The following is an 18,706-nucleotide window of genomic DNA, read 5'->3' as shown; positions in this document are numbered from 1 at the left end:
GTACTACTATAATTAAATGTATAATAAAAAGTAACGTAACTATTTAAATGCAAGCAAATTTATATACATAAACAAGAAAAGAAAAAAATGGTTATATTTTTGTACAAAAGCATAATGTCAGACTATCTATCTGCTATCTTCTATGTTTCTTTTTTTTCATCCAAATATTTAATTAAATCAAAATAAAGTATAGCTTTTCCTTTCTATTTCTTTTTAGAATATCATTCATTTTTTTCTAAATCTCATTCTAATTCAGTAATGGCAATTTCAGCTATAACAGACCTCCTACACTATTAAATAACACGCTTGAGATGGAGATCAAGGGCTTTGCACCAATCAGTAGCTTTAACTGGGCTTACAGTGTATAATTTGAAAATATTAAAAAGTACTGACATTTTTTGATTCAAATTGAAGTCTTCAACAAATACAAGAAACTAACATATTAGGAATGTATTAGAAGACTGAGGATACAAATACAAAGGCATAAAAATTGTTGTGATTAAGCCAAGGGAAATAAATGATTGAATGAAAAGGAACTCTGAAAAACATTCTTGTTTCTACTCACTGTCTTTGTAGAGCTTGTTTAACAGGGAACTTCTTTCCACAGTTTCGGCACTTAAATTCCTTTTCCTCACTAGGTTTTTGGTGTAATGTCTGAAGATGTTCAGCTAGAATCTCCTGGCTTGCAAAACTTGACTCACAGTTTGGGCATGCATGGTCCTCTTTACAAGTGAGGGGATCTGAATGATTGGAGGAGAAAACAGTAATACTTTCAAGAATATTTTGGTTATGTTAAGAGATACTCCTTTATGGAAACTGAATATGCACAACAGCATCATGAAATTCACGAGAGACTATGTCTTTCAATTGACTGAAAAAACAAAATGTCAGGAAAAAAAAAAAAAAAAAGGATAAGCATTTAATGCTAATACTTAAGCAAATTATGCTCTTTCCTGCTTAAGGCATCTGACAACAGTAAAGATTTTGACCACAGGTTTACCTGTGCAACCTTATTCACTTCAGCAGTTGTTTAAAGACTTCTTCATATTACAAAATAAAAGTCTAATACCATATAATTCTCCTTCTGTTATGCAGGCTCTGGGAGGGGCAGAGACCACCATCTCTGTAGACTGCTTAGATACAATGCAGACATACTTTTCTGAGTTAGTTATTCTAGATTCACTTTGAACCAGGATGCAAGACAAATCTATTATAAGCAAATTGTGTTTAAAGAAAAGAAAGAGACGTCACATTAAACAAACTTTTCCTTACAGGGAATTGTCTCACATCCTCTCCCACAATTTTTGTGAGCAAATACAGAGTACAGACCTATATAGCTTGGAATGAACATTATCTAATTTTGGCATACTATGACTACATCGAAGTTCCAAGTGAGACTGATTCAAAATATTAAAAAGACAAGCTTGCATAGCATAATATTAAAAAAGTTTATAAAAATTTTACAATTATCACAAGACATCTTATAAAGCCATCTGTGAAACTGACATAAGAAATAATTGCACTATATTAGGTCTGTGTTAAGAGGAGAACTTGCATAATGTAATGCATCTTAGGTAATGTTCAGTTGCAAGAGGACCAAATCAATCACTGAAGGAAAACATTTGCCCATTTTCCTTTCAGAATGACACTCACGTGATGCAGTGGGCAACAGACCTACCTGCCTTTTCTCTAATAAGCAAATTCAGGGTCATCATATCCCATCAACTTCTCAGCATCATGAATGAGACTGCTTATAACTCCTCCTGCCACAGATAGCACTTATTTTGAACTCTCCAAATTTGTACAGATTTACATTACCTAGCAAGATTTTCTTCTTCCAAAAGGAAGATGCTTAGTTAACTGAACACAGATTATAGCAAATCAGCTATGTAAAATCTCAGCTAGTTTACATTGCCTTTACTTTTTGAGCTAGTCTTCAATACAAGAATACTTAAGAGTTATAGCCTTGCATATTTTTGAAACCATCTTGCCTCCTTTCTTGGATACTAATATTAATTGTGGTATTGTACTCAATATTTATTATCAAGGACTTCTTAGATTTTTAATTTTATTAGCCAACCTGCAACATTATACTTCAATTGCCTCATAACTTTGGCACAGACTTTTTAGATTTCTCCATCCCTGTGCACACGAGATGGAATTTCACTGTCATCTTAGAAGTGGTGGCAGACATCGCTATTTCTCCTTACAAGCAAACAGTCTATCTTGAGTAGATTACAATCAGCATTACTGAAAATGCATATCAAGTATTAAGTTAGATGCAATTTAGGCTGGAAGTCTAGGTTCTACAATCCATAATTATGCATAAAATCACATAGCATCTCAGGTCTACCCTTTTGTAGACATCTTATCTTAGGATAGGCTGAACTGTTTCATGAAAAGGTTTATTTCTCTCAGTTTCTAACAGAAGGAATCATCTTACTTAGATCATAAACCTTTCATGAGGCTATAATTGGGTGAGATTAACTCCTTTAATTCAAAAAAATTAATGGTAACTTGTCACACAGTCTAAGTTGGTAACTCGGTAACTCAGAGGACCCCATATTAGGGGAAGCAATCCAACTGAAAATAAGATGAAAACCACAGAAGAGCTCAGACTTAACCTGGGGAACCATACAGTTACCCAATACAAACAGTTAATGTTCTTTTCCTTCCTTGTTAATGCTACCTTCATTGTTACTTTCAGGCGGTGAATGGATTGAGAGCAGCTAAGCAGAGAAGCACAGGGAGTACTGATGGAGTACTGCTATGTACAGTAGGCTGGCAGTACATACTTAAAGCCTAGAAAGCCAGGTGTACTTTGGGTTGCATCAAAACAAGCATGGCAAGGAGACCTCTATTCCACTCTCTTGAGACCCAACCTGCAACACTACTGAGGTGCTCAGCAAAAGGAAGACATGAATCTGTTTGAGCAGGTCTAGAGAAGGGCAACAAAAATTATCAGGGAGCTGGAGCACCTCTCCTACTAAAAAAAAAGCTGAGACACATAGGGCCTGGAGAAATCTCTGGAGAAACTGTCTTGTAGCCCTTCAATACTTACCAGGGGATTCTGAGACATAAAAAGACTTGTAGAAGGGCATGTAAGTGATAGGACAAGGGGCAATGGTTTTAAACTGAAAGACAATAGATTTAGATTAGATATAAGGGAGAAATTCTTCACTATGAGGATGGTGATGTACTGGCACAGGTTGCCCAAAGAAGCTGTGGATGCCCCATCTTTGGAAGTATTCAAGGCCAGACTGGACAGGGCTTCAGGTAATGTGATCTTGTGAAAGGCTTTCCTTGCCCATGGTGGAGAAGGGGAGAGAGGGAGTGGTATTAGCTGATCTTTAAATATCATCCAACCCAAACCATTCTGTGATCCTATGATTCTATTTTTAAGCTCCCAAGCTATACTAGTTTTCACATATTGCTCACCTGCAATTTTTTCACCAGCTGGTTGCACTTCTTTATTGTTGCCACTGTCTTCATCTTCCTGAATAACAGTTACTTCCTCCTCATCCTCCTCCTCTTCTTCCATGTCACTGTCCAAGTAACCAATCAGAAGTTCTGTATCTGTTTCAATATCGTCCACAGCGAGATAGAAAATATTTTCTCCTTCCTGTTACAAACCATAAGTAGAACAAGAATAAATAACTACTTCAGAAAAAGTAAAATTTAAAGTCAAGTCTGGGACCCTGAACTAATAATAGCCTAGAACTATGACAGGACTGGCTCCATTCCCCAGAGGGCACAAAGCTTGAACACCCATCTAGGATTTCTTTCCCAGCATGGTTGCATGGATAAGGTGCTTTTGTGATTCAGAAATATGTTCTGTCTCACCTAGGAAGCTTTTTCAATTAGGACTGTAGTCTAGACCAAGGTAAAAAGCTGGTGTTAAAATTGCCCTCTCTTGCCACACTCTTCCTAACAAGAATTTCAGAGTTTGAAAATGAAAAGTCCAAATATTAGAAAAATAATTCAATTTGAATAATGAACAAGCTTTAGCTTGGTCCTCTGTTGGATACATGAGTTAGAATCCAGCTTTCAGGAGCATGTTTACTTATTGCTTTTTAGGGTATTTCCAAGATTCCCAGCTCACTTCATGAACAGATCTTCAACCCTTGTCAGTTATCCTCACTATCACTTTAGCAAGAACATCTATTAAATGAATATACTTTAAACCATCTCATCAAAACCCTCTGCTGGTTTAAATTACAGAAGACAAGCCCAGATTCCACATGAAAGAACAAACTACATAACAATAAGATGCAAAATCTTCACCAAAATGAACAAATAAGCTTTCAAACAGATACATAACCTAACATATTTATTCTTCAACAGCCTTTAATTAATGTTACCAAGGTAGATTGGGATGGAAGCAGTAGCAAAAACAGCTATATTCCTAATCTGATATATAGAGTTGCTTTTTTTGGTGTATACGAACCAACTTTGTTGGGTGTTACTCAAAGCACCAAAAGTACAATCATGTTTATGCAAGAAAAATTTCCAATAGTATAATAAATCTTAAAGCTTATTTGATTTACATCCAGGAAAGTTAATTGCAGCTTCTTTAATGTACATTTAGCTGTAGACTTTATAACAAGCCTCACAGCACAAGGACAAGATAACGATTTTTAATTCTCATAATATATTAAGATTAATTTAAACTGTCAACAGAGATGTAGGGTTCCTCTTATTTAGAAGGTCTGTTAAATATTACAGATGTTATTGTCACAGTGAAACCTATTTAATTCAATGAACTCGTAGGTGCTGCTGCCTTCCAGGATTCACCGCTTCTTTTCTCATCTCACCAACCATATTTGAATCAAAACTAATTATGTGTTTTTCCAAGATACATTGCACAGTCCACATATCTAACAGCACATTACTAACTTATTTGTACATCTAAGAGTGGCTGTTTTTAACGACTCTGTCAATAATGTCAGAATACTTAAATACTTAAATTTACAAATAATCTCCTGCAACTCTAATGTGAGGAAAGATAAAAGGTCTTCCTACACTCAGCCTCCATTTAGGATAAGCCATCCCTGTCCATGCCAATCTTATCAGAAATCAAGACAATCTTATAAATGCATGCATAAGCTTACATCAATTATTAACTTCTCTTAAACTTTTATTTTTAATTTTTTGATACGTATCACAGGCAAAAATAGGGCCCTAGAACTTATGAATTACAGAAGTAAATAGTGCACTCTTCAGTTACATCACATGACATATCTTACACCACAGAGTAAATCTAAGAGTACAGCACCCAGAACTAAGGATTTTTTGTTAATCTATACCAAGTGCATAAATCCTAGCAATCAAGATTTTATCAATATTGCTGCATCCTCATCATCTCTCTACCTCCCCAGTCTCCCACATCTTTTACAGCATATCAAAAGGCATCGTAGTTCTGTCCTGTTAGCGTACTTTTGGTCAATTTAAAAATATAATGAAAAAGTATTAAGGACTCTCAATCAGCGTCAGTACTAACCCAACATAAATCACAGCTCAAGTTCATTCTCATTCTTCCTCCAAAGCTAATTTGTTTGGCTTTTCAATCTATGCTAATTGTCACGTATTTGGAGTGCTAATTAATAGACATATCCTCACTGTAGAAGCTCCTCAAGCTGCAGTGAGAGTTCTCCAGAAACCACAAAGGAATTTAAAACTCTCCCTCCACCAACATAAAGTATATTTATCTACATGCACACAGACATGGTGAAAGAAGTAAAAAAATCATTCAAAAAATGTTAATAGCTCTCCAATTTACTAGCAACATCTGTGCTTTGTAGTAGAGGAAGCTGGCAGGAAACATGGGCCAAAAGCACTGACAGCACTGCATACTGTTTCATCCAAAAAGCATAAGACAGTTGCATCATAGAATCATAGATTGGCTTAAGCTTTAAGGGATCTTAAAAATCATCTGATTCTACCTCCCATGCCATAGGCAGGGTTGCCAACTACTAGATCAAGCAGTAGATCATGTTGCTCAGGGTCCCAACCAACTTGGCTTTGAACACCTCCAGGGATGGGGTATCTACAGCTTCTCTTCTGGGTAACATATTCCAGTGTGCCACCGCTCTCTGAGTAAAGAATTTCCCCCTAACAGCTAACCTAAATCTCCCCTCTTTTTGTTTAAAGCAATTCTGCCTTGTACCATCATTGGAAGGCTGCAATGAGGTCTCCTTGGAGTCTTTTCTTCTCCAAGCTAAACAAGCTCAGCTCCCTTTTTTCATAACACAGGTGCTCCAGCCCTCTAATCATTTTCATGGCCCTCCTCTGTACCCACTCCAACAACTGTACATTTTTCTTGCACTGGGGGCCTCAGATCTCATTACTCCAGATGAGCAGAGGGCAGAGTAGAGGGGAACAATCATCTACCTCTCCCTGCTGCCACTGCTCTCTGTTGATGCAGCCCAGGATACAGTGGGCCTTTGGGGCTGCAAGAACACACTCCTGGCTCATGTTCAGCTTTTTTCCAGCAGGATCCCCAAGTCCACAGAGCTTCTTTCAGTGAATTCTTCTCCCAGTCTGTACACATATCTGCAATTGCTGCAACCTTGCACTTAGCCTTGGTGAGTCTCATTAGATTCACATGAACTCACTTCTCAAGTCTGCATATACGATCACTTCCTCAAAGCTGAAAACACAGTGACCACAATCACTGCTCTTAAAGCAGTATTAGTTGGAGTTGGCTTTCCTCCACCTCCAATTTCCTGCAAGGAAGCTCTTCAGCCTACTTGTTATGCCAGTTCTCCTTTAGTAGTTCTTCAAAAAAGAAAAAGAAAAAAAAAATCAAAAATAAAAACTTGCACACCATCTTCCTTCAGCAGGTTCAAGCAGATTCAAGGCTTCATGCTTGCCAGAGTACAACTAGGCAAGATCTGTGAGGGCAGAAACTCCAAGACAGCAAATGGGTGGAGGTGATTTCATGGGGAGGTTAGCAGAAGAAGACAAAGCCACAAGTTCAGACAGAAAGGTCAAAAAGGACATGCAGTACTAGAAAAGCACAATCAAAATAACACCTTCCAGGAGAAAGAGTGGATCAGGTCCCTCTGAAAGTGCTTGGGTGAAACAAAACCCTTGCAAAGTTGCTGCTGGGGACCCAGGTTTTCCCCTCCCAAGCAAGGAAGGGAAAATGGATGACAAAAAGACCAGAAGAAGCTTTTCTGTTTTCATAATTGCTCATATACTATCAAAGGCTCAACTGTTTAAAGCACATAGCCCTATCCCACACAACCTACTCCTAAGCATGCAGCATGGTTGTGGCTCTCATCAGACAGGAAGCAGATAGATCGCAGACAGACTACTCTTCAAAAATGGGTAACGGAACAGTTTGCCCAGGAGCCTAGACAAAATCTAATCTGAAGTATAGCACCTGAATCAAATACAAAGGAAACACAGGACCCTCAGCTTTATCTGCTGATCTTACTCTATTACTTGTTAAGGCTGACAATCTTTGAGATCTAACTGAGATTGAACAGAAAACTAGATTAAAATAATATGGTAATTCCTACATTTCTCCTGTATTCTTATCCCATACTGCAGTTCTGAATGCTTAACCAATCTGGTTACCTTCTGTGATGGATTGACAGCATTGGTGGACAAGGGAAAGGTGATTGATGTCATTTACCTGGACTTGAGCAAGGCCTTTGACATGGTCCCCCACCACATCCTTATCTCCAAATTGGAGGGATGTGAATTCGATGGGTGGACCACTCAATGGATAAGAAATTGGTTGAAAGACTGCACACAGAGAGTAGTTATCAATGGCTCTATGTCCAGGTGGAGGCCGGTAACGAGCGGTGTCCCCCAGGGGTCTGTCTCGGGACCAGAGCTCTTTAACATCTTCATCAACGACATCGATGACGGAATTGAGTGCACTCTCAGCAAGTTTGCTGATGACACCCAGCTGAGTGGTACAGTTTACACAGTGGAAGGAAGGGATGCTACTCAGAGGGACCTCAACAGGCTTGAAAGGTGGGGCCGGGTGAACCTAATGAGGTTCAACACAGCGAAGTGCAAGGGGCGGAAGAATCCCAGGCATCTATACAGACTGGAAGGAGCGGTCTTTGAGAGCAGCCCTGCAGAGAAGGACCTCGGGGTCTTGATGGATGAAAAGCTTAACATGAGCCAGCAGTTTCCTCTTGTGGCTCAAAAAGCAAATGGCATCCTGGGCTCCATCAGAAGAGAGGTGGCCAACAGGGACAGGGAGGTGATTGTCCCCCTTTACTCAGCTCTTCTGGAGTATTGTGTCCAGGTTTGGAGTCCCCAGTACAAGAAAGACAGAGAGCTGTTGGAGAGGGTCCAGAGGAGAGCCACAAAGATGATCAGGGAGCTGGAGCACCTCCCCTACAAAGGTGTTCAAGGCCAGATTGGATGGGGCCCTGGGAAGCCTGGTCTAATATTAAATGGGGAGGTTGGTGGCCTTGCAAGTGGCAGGGGGGTTGGAAATTCATGATCCTTGAGGTCCTTTCCAACCCTGGCCATTCTGTGATCTTTCCATTTGAACATTCTGTATTATTATAGACCTTTTTTTTTCTTTTTCCTTTATTATTTGCTTACAGCTATTGCCTCACATTGAATTAGAAGCCATTGTTTTTAGTCTTTCATCTGCAGAAATGTTTTTTACTGAAAAGGTGGTACTACATACCATTATCTTGCAGTTAAACTCTTCAGAAATTTGAATGTGTATGATACCTAACAACTGATGGATGACTGATATTTTTTCCTGAGAAAAAGGACTTCTCCCACTCTTCAGTGTGCACTTAAATTCAATACATATTTCCCAATCTTCCAGCTAAAAACCAAAATACTTTTAATTTCTCTGACTTTTGTTGTAACCTCCTGTTCCACCATTTTCCCAGCTAGTGAAGAGGGACTAAAAAAAAGAAAAAAAGGAATGAAATATTAAAAGAAATTAAAACAAACAAACAAAAATATATAGAACTTGGCTTTGAATCTTAACCTTGAAGCCAAAAGTTTCAGTTTCTATCCTACTTAAATCAGCATCATGCAAAAAGACTGAAGGTGAGTTCTACATACAGGAACTGGTTTTACTTTTGACTTGGAATTTCACACAGTCAAGCCTGAGAAACCATTTGATTAGAAGATTGGACACTTTTACAGAATTCATTTCAGCCACCATCTGCTCCTTGTATCACTTCTGTTTTGACATTTTTCAAATATTAATTTAGGGACACCTTGCTGGCAATTTAATATGCTACCATAACTGTATTTTCTGCCCAGTGGTACAATTTCTCTCAGAAAATCCTTGCAAGATAAGTGTATTAAAACCTAATTCCAGGAAGATCACAATTCCAGTGGCTTTAGAGAGAAGCACTAAAGCTTTTGATTCTTCTTCTTGCTAAAGCTTTTGTTGCAAAAAATAAAGCAGATTTTCTTCCCCTTGCCTTCAGAATGTGGCACTTTAATGGCATGTACTTTGTACATATCTAGTATAATGCTCTACTAGCAGGGGTTAATAAACCTTTAGGAACCTAAACAGAGATGCTACAATTTACTCTTCTTTAGAGGCTCTGTGGAACACAAAAGGCATCAATAAAAATAAAACAAATAAAAAAGTTTAGTTACACCTTCTCTCAGAATCACAAAACAAAAGGATCTCCAGAGTCACCTGGTCCAACTGTCCTTTTCAAGTAGGGACATCTAAAGCTGCTTGCCCAGGACTATGTCCAGGCTCCTTTTGAATATCTCCAAGAGAGATGGGAGAGAATGCACAATCTCTCTGGACAGCCTGATGGTCACAGTTCCTGTTTTCCAGTTTGTGCACACTGCCTCTTGTTCTGTTACAGAGCACCAAAAGAGTCTGGCTATGCCTTTTTTGCACCCTCCCTTAAAGTACTTGCACACATTAAAAAGATCCTCCCTGAGTCTCTTTTTCTCCAAACTAAGCAGTCCCAGCTCTCCCTGTCTTTCCTCAGAGGAGAGGCATTCCAATCCCTTCATCATCTGTGTGGTCCTTCACTGGACTCTCAGCATCTTCATATCTTTTTTGTGCTGGGGAGCCCAAAAATGGACAGAGAACTCAAGGTAAGGTCTCACCAGTGCCAGGTACATGAAAGGATCACCTCTCTTCAGTAACAGACTAACTCAACAGCACTAGTATATAATTAAATACAGATAAATGTGTGTCACTCTTAAATTAAAATTTTTCCTCTTTCCTACTGAAGAATTCAAGAATCAATATACTTTTGAATTCTCCCCTCCAATTACGTTCATTTTGATTCTTAAACTGCTTCCAAAATACTATCTCTCCTTTGTAATGCTGAAGCTGCCAGTAAAATTCAGGCATTCACAAAACTGTTCAGCAACACTTACACTTAGTAAGCAGTGTAACACAATTTGGTTTTGCTTTCCCTGTTTCTTCTGTCACTCTTGCTTTTTAGATCATCCAGATTTACTACGCTTACTATAGCATTCTCTCTCACATACTAATAGTCCTCTGTTAGACTCATGAAATACAACTTCAAACCATGCTACCTATTCACAGTAGATATCCTCCTTCATATCAGTTTTTGCTAATTATTATTCTAACTCATGATTTTCTGAGCTATATTAGACTGACTCATTGCCTGCTTATTAATGAAATAATATTTGTATTTAAAATTCTGTGATGCTGTTTGTAAAACAGTTTTGGTGTTAACATCAGAATGTTTTTCACAAAGTAATCTCCAGCACAGAGTGTTTAATAAAAATACAACTGAAAAACAGATAAGTTTATGCATTCTGTATAAAAGAATAATGAAGATGTAATACTTCAAATCACTCCAAAAAATGGGAAAAAAATGCAGATTTTTTCATAGGAGCCATTTTCCTTAGATTATTATAATTACAACGTATTTTTTGCTACATATCCGAAGTAATATTTATAAGTAAATAGATAAGGAATAACCCAAGGCAAAAAAAGATTACAAATAGTACAGTTTCTGTTAATGCAGAAGTCGTAAACCTGAAGCTACTTTAAATATAATAGGGGATTAATTCATTTAATAAATACTTGAAATAAGTTAGAAGCCCTGCAGCAATTCAACCGCAAAATGCCTAGAAAAAACAATCCGTGCTGCTGCCCTCCAACCTCTTTTGTTATTTTCTAGCAGCAACATATTGGCACAACTGACAAAAGAGCTGTTAATGATATGTGCTGGATGTTCCTAGTCAAAGAACTTAAACATCACTGCTCCACCATTGAGCAGTGCCAGAAGTCAGTGACCAACACGCACCCCACAGTGTCACCAGAAGATCTCTCCAGAACATTTTACTACATGTTTTACTAAGTATTGCATTAAAAAAAAAAAAAGCACCATTATATAAAGTAATTCCCATGCCTTTTTACCACAGAGTAAGCATTTTGTACAAGATCTAAATTTAATCACTGTATACTATTAACCTGTGATGAATTAATCATATTTTCCAGTCAATCTCAGGGTGTGGTTTACCTTATTTGTATACAGAGGCATAGGTATCCAGATTTTTTTTCCTTGAAACAGAATACCAAGCACTAAGCATCAAACAATGAACTCATAACTTTATTTTGAATATAAGATTATAATGTTTATCAATACTGAAGTGAAACAATGTGTTTTCACAGCAGACCAAAAAGCTCCTGTTGGAGTGTTTGGAGACTACTAAAAAAAACTAGTGGGAAAGGGAATTAGTGAAAATTAGCAATAGAGGGAATAAAAAAAAAAGGACTCGTTTGGCTTCCATTTACATATTTGTTAGTTCATACAAAGTTCCCTAGGAAATTTTGAAAGGGGAACTGTGAAGCATACAAGCTTTATTTTCTCATTTTACAGGCTAGTATCATAAATGATCAATTATTTTTTAAGTAATCATTGTTGATTTGTGAGATTCATCAGTAAAGATTCACCTCAGAAAGTAAGCAAAACTAAAAGAGAAAAGTCAAATACTCATTTAAAACTCCCCACTAAACTCAAAAATTCTTCACTAATAAAAGCGTCTTGAGGAGTTTTATATTTCTCAAGGGTAATTATAATGTGCTTCCGAGAACACAATTTCTTTAACCACCTCTAACTATTCTATTTTCTTTTCTTAGTTAGATAATTGGTTTTCTGTAATTATGCAGACATATTCTACTTTATTATATAAAGCATAATCATTCTTTAAGATAAAGCTTTTATTTTGTTTGATGTAGTAATCTGTATTTTGAATTCTTTTAGCCTTTTAATTATCTAGGTATTTGTTTTGAAATGCAACTTCTCAACATAGTTGTAATGAAGCTTTTTAACACAGTTTATACCTTTCCCCTCTTTGTAAAACATCATTCTGTTGTCCTTGTGGTAAGCAGGCAACTCACAATTCAGAGTAAAGAATACTGGAAATTTTCCACTGGCATGTTGTCCACTGATTTCATAAAGCAAAGTACTACTGCCTATCATTAAGTACAAAGATACAAAGATTATGGAATTAAAATACTCATGGATATGTGGGCTTTCTTCTTCCCAAGAGGAATATAGGTGCTTTGGGATTTGCTAAAGTGAAACAAAACCCTGAAAGGAAATATGTGTATTTTTAGCTTTACTTAACATAAGCAGTACCTATTCGTGCTACCTGTAGTTAAATGCATGTGTTCACTCACAAAGAATATACAAGTGTTGTCAGTTGTTAATCAATGGCACTTAAAAAGAAAAGTGATGACTCAGTAAATTTTTGTTTGTGTTCATTAATTTGTGTTCATGATACTTTTCCTTTCTTTAAATGACCATTTTCATTAATAAAAGCACTGGATGTGACATTCTATTAAGACTTGTTCAGAAATTCAGTTTATTTTACTGTTTTATTTAAAATGTAATAACAAAGATTAATTGTTCACATTGCTCCCTCTTGTGAAGCTTACCTCACATTTGCCAACACTGACTGTAATATACTATCACACTGACTATTCAGTGATTATAATACATATTTGACTAATGCCTAGAACTGATGACCACGTATGATGGTCTTTCATAGTTAGTGCTGTAAGCAGGACAACAAATCATGCTAGAAATCTTCATGTTTGAAGCCTTGATATAACAGAAAGAACAAGAAAGAAGGAAAAAAATACAGAAATAATTTCACAGGCAGCAATCATATTAAATTACCCATTGACTTGCCACACACATCATGGAAAATCATAACAAAGCACTCAGTCAATTACTGACAAGAGGTTTTTGCTGAATGGGTGAGTAGTGAACACCCTTAACATTACTCAAAACTAAACTGCAGCCTAGATGCAAGGACCTAAAGAAGCCTGATCCAAAGATTACAAGCATACAGATCCAAAGGATAAACTGATGATAAAGCTGTCGGTAGCAAAGTAAAACAGGAACAATAACGAAGTACAAAGAAACAATATCAAAAGCAAAACTGCAGATATTTTCAGATAGCAACAGCATGCCAGAGATATGTGAAGATTATTACTTGGAGAGAAACAAATTGGTCTGGAAAACAGCAGTAGATATACCTCTAGTTTCTAGAGAGATCATCCTTGAATTTTCATTTACACAGGATCACCTTGAAAAAAAGCTGCAGATGTAAACCTCAGACTGCCATTCAGTAAAACCAGAGCTTTAGAAAGTAGGAGGTGCAAATCAAGTGAAGGCAGATAACAAATCAAATTGCTAGGGAGAAGAGATGCAGTTGAACAGCAGAATGGAAATTCATAGAAAGGCTCACTGCTGAAACAAAAAGAGGGAGGACATATGAAGTCTATAAGAACTGGCAACAGAAATCTCACTGGACAGTGCACGCTTCAAAACCAAACAAGCAAAGAGCCGCTCTAGAGAATATGATATTCAAGGAAGCATCAGATCTTCAGCACAAAAATTGAAGTAACAAGTACTGAGTGCCATCACTGTGCACCTTCCACAAAACTACATCCTGGAACTTAACTAATCTTTTTTTTTATTCTTCTTTTTTTTTTTTAGTTAAACATTTTTCTTGTTTTACTTCATTTGAAATGGTATTTGTTTTCTCAGCAAATAGAAGTATTAAAAATATTTTTGATTGGCTTCAGAATAACTTCTTTTTAATCATTTCTCAGGGATCTGCAGGAAAATCCTAGAGAAAAAAATCATTTCAAGACAAAAAAGCAGAACTAGAATTTTAAGAAATGCTGATAAACATTTATACTGTTTTTCTAATGTTTCTCCTTTTTACTGATTTTTACGAAGGCATATAGTGATAGAACAAGGGGGAATGTTTTTAAACTAAAAGGGAGATTTAGATTGCATGTTAGGGGGATATTCTTTACTCAGAGGGTGGGGAGCTCTTAGAACAGGTTGCCCAGAGAAGCTTTGGATGCCCCATATCTGGAGGCGTTCAAGACAAGGTTGGATTGGGCCTTGGAGAGCCTCACCTTGACAGTGGGAACCCTGTCCACAGTAAGGAGGTTGGAATTGAATGGTCTTTGAGGCTCCTTTGTTTTATGTATGTATCAAAATCTGCATACGTACATGTTGTTTTAACTTGGAACAGCTTTTTGGCAAGAATACAAAAAGACAAAAGAAAAATATAACAAAAGAAAATATAACACAGCATAGTAATTTTTGCTTATGGGGGATTGAAAATTATTTTACTGAGTTGTGTAAAAAAATATATATATATACTCCAAGAGCTTGTTTACTTCATAATCTCTTAAGAGGACAATAGCTATAACTAGAAAAATATGGCTACCTTTGTTATCATTCTGCAAAGTCACAGAATGCTTCCAAAAATTAACAGATTAAACAGACTAAGATTCTTCAGCTTGAGAAAAGAGCTGTCAAATAAAATTGAAAGGATATAATAGTGTTCTATAAAATCAGGGATGGCAAAGGATAAGGAACAAAGTGACTATTCGCTGTCACACACGGATGAAGAGAAATCAAGTGAAATTAAAAAGTCGCTAAAAGAAAAACATAAGCACGTTTCACATAATATGTAATTAAAACAATGGAACTCATTACCACACAATGTTGCAAATGAGAAATATAAAAATAAAAAATAAGCTGGATAAATTCAGATCTGCTGCCAAGACTAGAAAAAGAAAATGATCTTCTTTTATTAACTTATCCTCAAGCACTGCATGATCATCCTATCAGATAATTAGACTCTTGAACTCTCTGTTTTCTACTGGAATAATTTAAGCATCGTGCTTGCTATCAAATTTGGCAAAATGCTGCATTACATTTTAAACAAACTATAAAGAAAAGGTAAGATTTTGCTTTTCTCACACTTAAGTCCATACCTGAGTTCAGCACAAAACACAGGTAGATCTCTGAATCACTAATCTTGATTTAGACAACTATAGAGCTACATAGTTACATTTCTAATTTCCACCATGAGAAGAAACAACTGCATTCAGGCAAAAGCTTAATTGGACTGAGAAAGGCTGTAGTGAGAAAAATTGGCTGTCGTTATAGAAGTCCATGAACTACACCGGAAATGATTTTTTCTAAATGTAAACTGTTCATTTTACTGTAAATGAGAAAAAGTTCATATAATTTACTTAGTGCAATTTCATCTCAGTGGATTAATATAAATCTTTCAAAGAATATCAGATTTTAACTAGCAGCTCCTTCAGTCTTTACATCTTTTATTTATGGTACCATATTTAAGCACAAGTGTTCACCTCCAAAAAGGAAAGATAAGAAAAGGAAGGTTATGTTTCTCAGATGTTTTTTCTGCATGAGATAAAGATTGAACAGGAGATCAAGTTAGTAACAGAAAGCAAATGGTAGGAATGTACCAAATCTACCTGGATTGCAGCCAGATTCTTTTGTTCCTGTGATGGAGCCTCATGGACAAAACGCAGCCAATTAGAATGGCGGGGATTGCTTGCATCCAGGATATAAAGTACTTCACCTTTACTGCCACGAACCTGAAACATTTCAAAATAAGGAAAATTAACTTAGCATCTAGCACATCTACCAAACACACTAACATACAAAACATTAAGGCATGCTGGTATTCAGCAAATGAATCTCGCATAAAACAAGTATTCCTCCTCATGCTTCTTTATACCAAGTACAATTCTTCCTCATACAAGAAACCCATGGGCCTCAATGGGATGCACTCACATGTACTGAGAGAATACGTGTATTGGTAGAGGTGATTGCTAAACCACCTTTTATCATCTTGGAAAGATCTTGGCAAACAGGATTAGTGCCTGAAGACTGGAGAACAGTCAACATCACTCTAGTTTTCAAAATGGGCAAGAAGGAGAATCTGGGAATCTACAGGGCAGTTAGTATCACCTTCATCCCTGGAAAGGTGACAGAACAACCTGTTCCAGATGCCACCTCCAAGCTATTGAAAGAAAAGAAAGTTATCAGGAGGAGTCAACATAGATTCACCAAGGGGAAATTATGCTTGACCAACCTGGTAGCCATGTATGATGTCATCACTGGGTAGATAGATAGGGGGAGAGCAGAGAATGTTTTGTATCTTGACTTCAGCAAGGCATTTGACACCATCTCCCACAACATCCTTGTTATGAAATATAGAAAGTGTGGAATAGATGACTGGACAGTGAGGTGGACTGTGAAATGGCTGACTGGCAGAGCTCAGAGAGTTGTTATCAGCAGCATAAAGTCCTGTTGGAGGCCTCTAACTAGCTGTGTTCCGCAGAGGTCGCTTCTGGCTCTGGTCTTGTTCAACATCTTTATTCCTTCATCCAGATTGTTGATGGAGTCCTCCCTCAGCAAGTCTGCTGATGATACAAAGCTGAGAGGAGTGACTGACACTATGGAAGGTTGTGCTACCATTCAGCAAGACTTGAACGGGTTGGAGAGTTGGCAGGGAAAAACCAGATGAGGATTAACAGGAGCAAGTGTAGAGTCTTGCACCTGGGAAGGAATAACCTCATGGATAGGAAATGACCTGCTGGAGATGAGCTCTGTGGAGAAAGGCCTTAGGGTCCTGGTGGTCAACGGGTTGGCCATAAGCCAGCAGTGTGCCCTTGTACCCAAGAAGGCCAATGGTATCCTGGGGTGAGTTTAAAAGAGTATGGCCAGTAGGCTGAGGGAAGTGATCCTCCCACTTTCTTCTGCCCTGGTGAGGCCACATCTGGAGTACTGTGTCCAGTTCTGGGCTCCTCAGTTCAAAAAGGAAAGGGATCTCCTAGAAGTTGTCCAGCAGAGGGTCACAAGGATGATAAACGGCCTGGAGTATCTCCCCTATGAAGTCTGTTCTGCTAGGGAAAAAGAAGACTGGGAGGGGAGCTGAGAAATATTCATAATTATCTAAAGAGAGGTGGGAGGCAAATAGATGAAGTCAAGCTCTTCTCAGTGGTGCATAGCAATAGGACAAGGAACAGTGGCCTAAAATTGAACATAGGAAGTGCTGTACTAACATGTGGAAGAACTTCTTCACAATAAGAAGAGCAATGGAGCACTGGAACAGATTGGTCAGAGAGATTGGAATCTCCTTCTATGGAGATATTCAAGACGACCTGTCTGGATACTTATCTATGTGACCTATTGTGTGGTGCCTTCTTTAGCACAGGGGTTGAACTCAGTATCTATTGAGGTCCTTTCCAACCCCTGTGGTTCTGTGGAATTCCAAATCCAGAAAATACCATTTCAGTATTGTCAGCACTACTGCTAACATAATTGTATCACATAAATACTAAATATCCCAGAAACTCATAAAACATTTTTTCGAAACTGTATTTCGTAATATAAACTTCCCTCCTAAGTCTCCCATAGTGTTTTTTCAGTTGTTTTTTTTTCCCCTTACACACATCATAAGAACTATCTTCAGAACAGTACAAATGCATTTAACTATTTCGCATACCCTATTCTACGACTCAGCTGAACATCTTTCATATACACCTATTCAAGAGAAATATAAATATGTAGCCCCAGTGATTATCAGTCAGTCTTAATTTTTTCAGTCAGAGAAGAGAGGGTTCCAAGAACACCTTGTAGCAGCCCTCTGGTACCTAAGGGGGGGTCTACAGGAAAACTGAAGAGAAACTCTTTTTGCAGAGTGTAGCAACAGGACAAGGGTTAACAGTTTTACACTAAAAGATGGTTGATTTATATTTGATATTAGAAAGAAATCCTTTATGATGAGGGTGGTGAGGCCCAGAGAATCTGTGGATGTCTGGAGGTGTTGAAAGCCAGGTTGGATGGGGTCCTGGGTAGCCCGATCTAATGGGTGGCAATCCACAGCATAAGGATTGCAACTAGATGATTTTTTAAGGTTCCTTCTAAACCAAAGCATTCTATGATTCTATGCTGGCCTGAAATAATGATTTCAGTAACAACAAACTGACATACTACATAGGTGAAGGGGCATAAATTATTTAGTATGGCAAACAAACACACTCAGATTTAGTTCACTAAATGAAGAATCAACTCTTAAAAGTGGTGCTGTAGAACTGAAGGCACATGTAAGCACAACAGCTTTAACAGATGAATGAGTCATTGCATGTTCTCACTCCAGAGCATCAGTAGTAGCAGAACCAATGTCTTCAAATAATATTTACTAATATTTGTAACACCAGATCTAACAAATTATCTGGTATTTCTGTTAGCAATTTTTTTAAAGAAGGAATTACTTAAGACACAATGTCCACACCAGGAGCTTTTGTGTATCATCGCAGATCCACAGAATTTCTATGATTGTGACAAAATACTAGCTTGCATTGTCAAAACTAGGAATAGAAAGAGAAACCTAATTTTAATCA

General features: G+C 37.5%; 1 protein-coding gene across 6 annotated transcripts in view; it reads right to left on the bottom strand.

The window, feature by feature from the left end:
* PRDM5 (PR/SET domain 5) overlaps window positions 1–18,706 on the bottom strand; it is an 88,994-nt gene that overhangs the window by 55,656 nt on the left and 14,632 nt on the right. For all 6 annotated transcript variants that reach the window (XM_085222821.1, XM_085222817.1, XM_085222822.1 and 3 more), the window contains exons 3-5: window positions 15,770–15,892; window positions 3,439–3,622; window positions 566–740 (exon numbers count right to left, since the gene is read on the bottom strand). In XM_085222821.1, coding sequence (XP_085078947.1) covers window positions 566–740; window positions 3,439–3,622; window positions 15,770–15,892 — 482 coding nt within the window. The remainder of the gene's footprint in view (window positions 1–565; window positions 741–3,438; window positions 3,623–15,769; window positions 15,893–18,706) is intronic.

This window comes from Meleagris gallopavo, chromosome 4 (assembly GCF_905368555.1).
Source record: "Meleagris gallopavo chromosome 4, MGAL_WU_HG_1.1, whole genome shotgun sequence".
In the NCBI taxonomy this organism is placed as follows: domain Eukaryota; kingdom Metazoa; phylum Chordata; class Aves; order Galliformes; family Phasianidae; genus Meleagris; species Meleagris gallopavo.
This window is presented reverse-complemented; position numbering and strand designations above follow the sequence as displayed.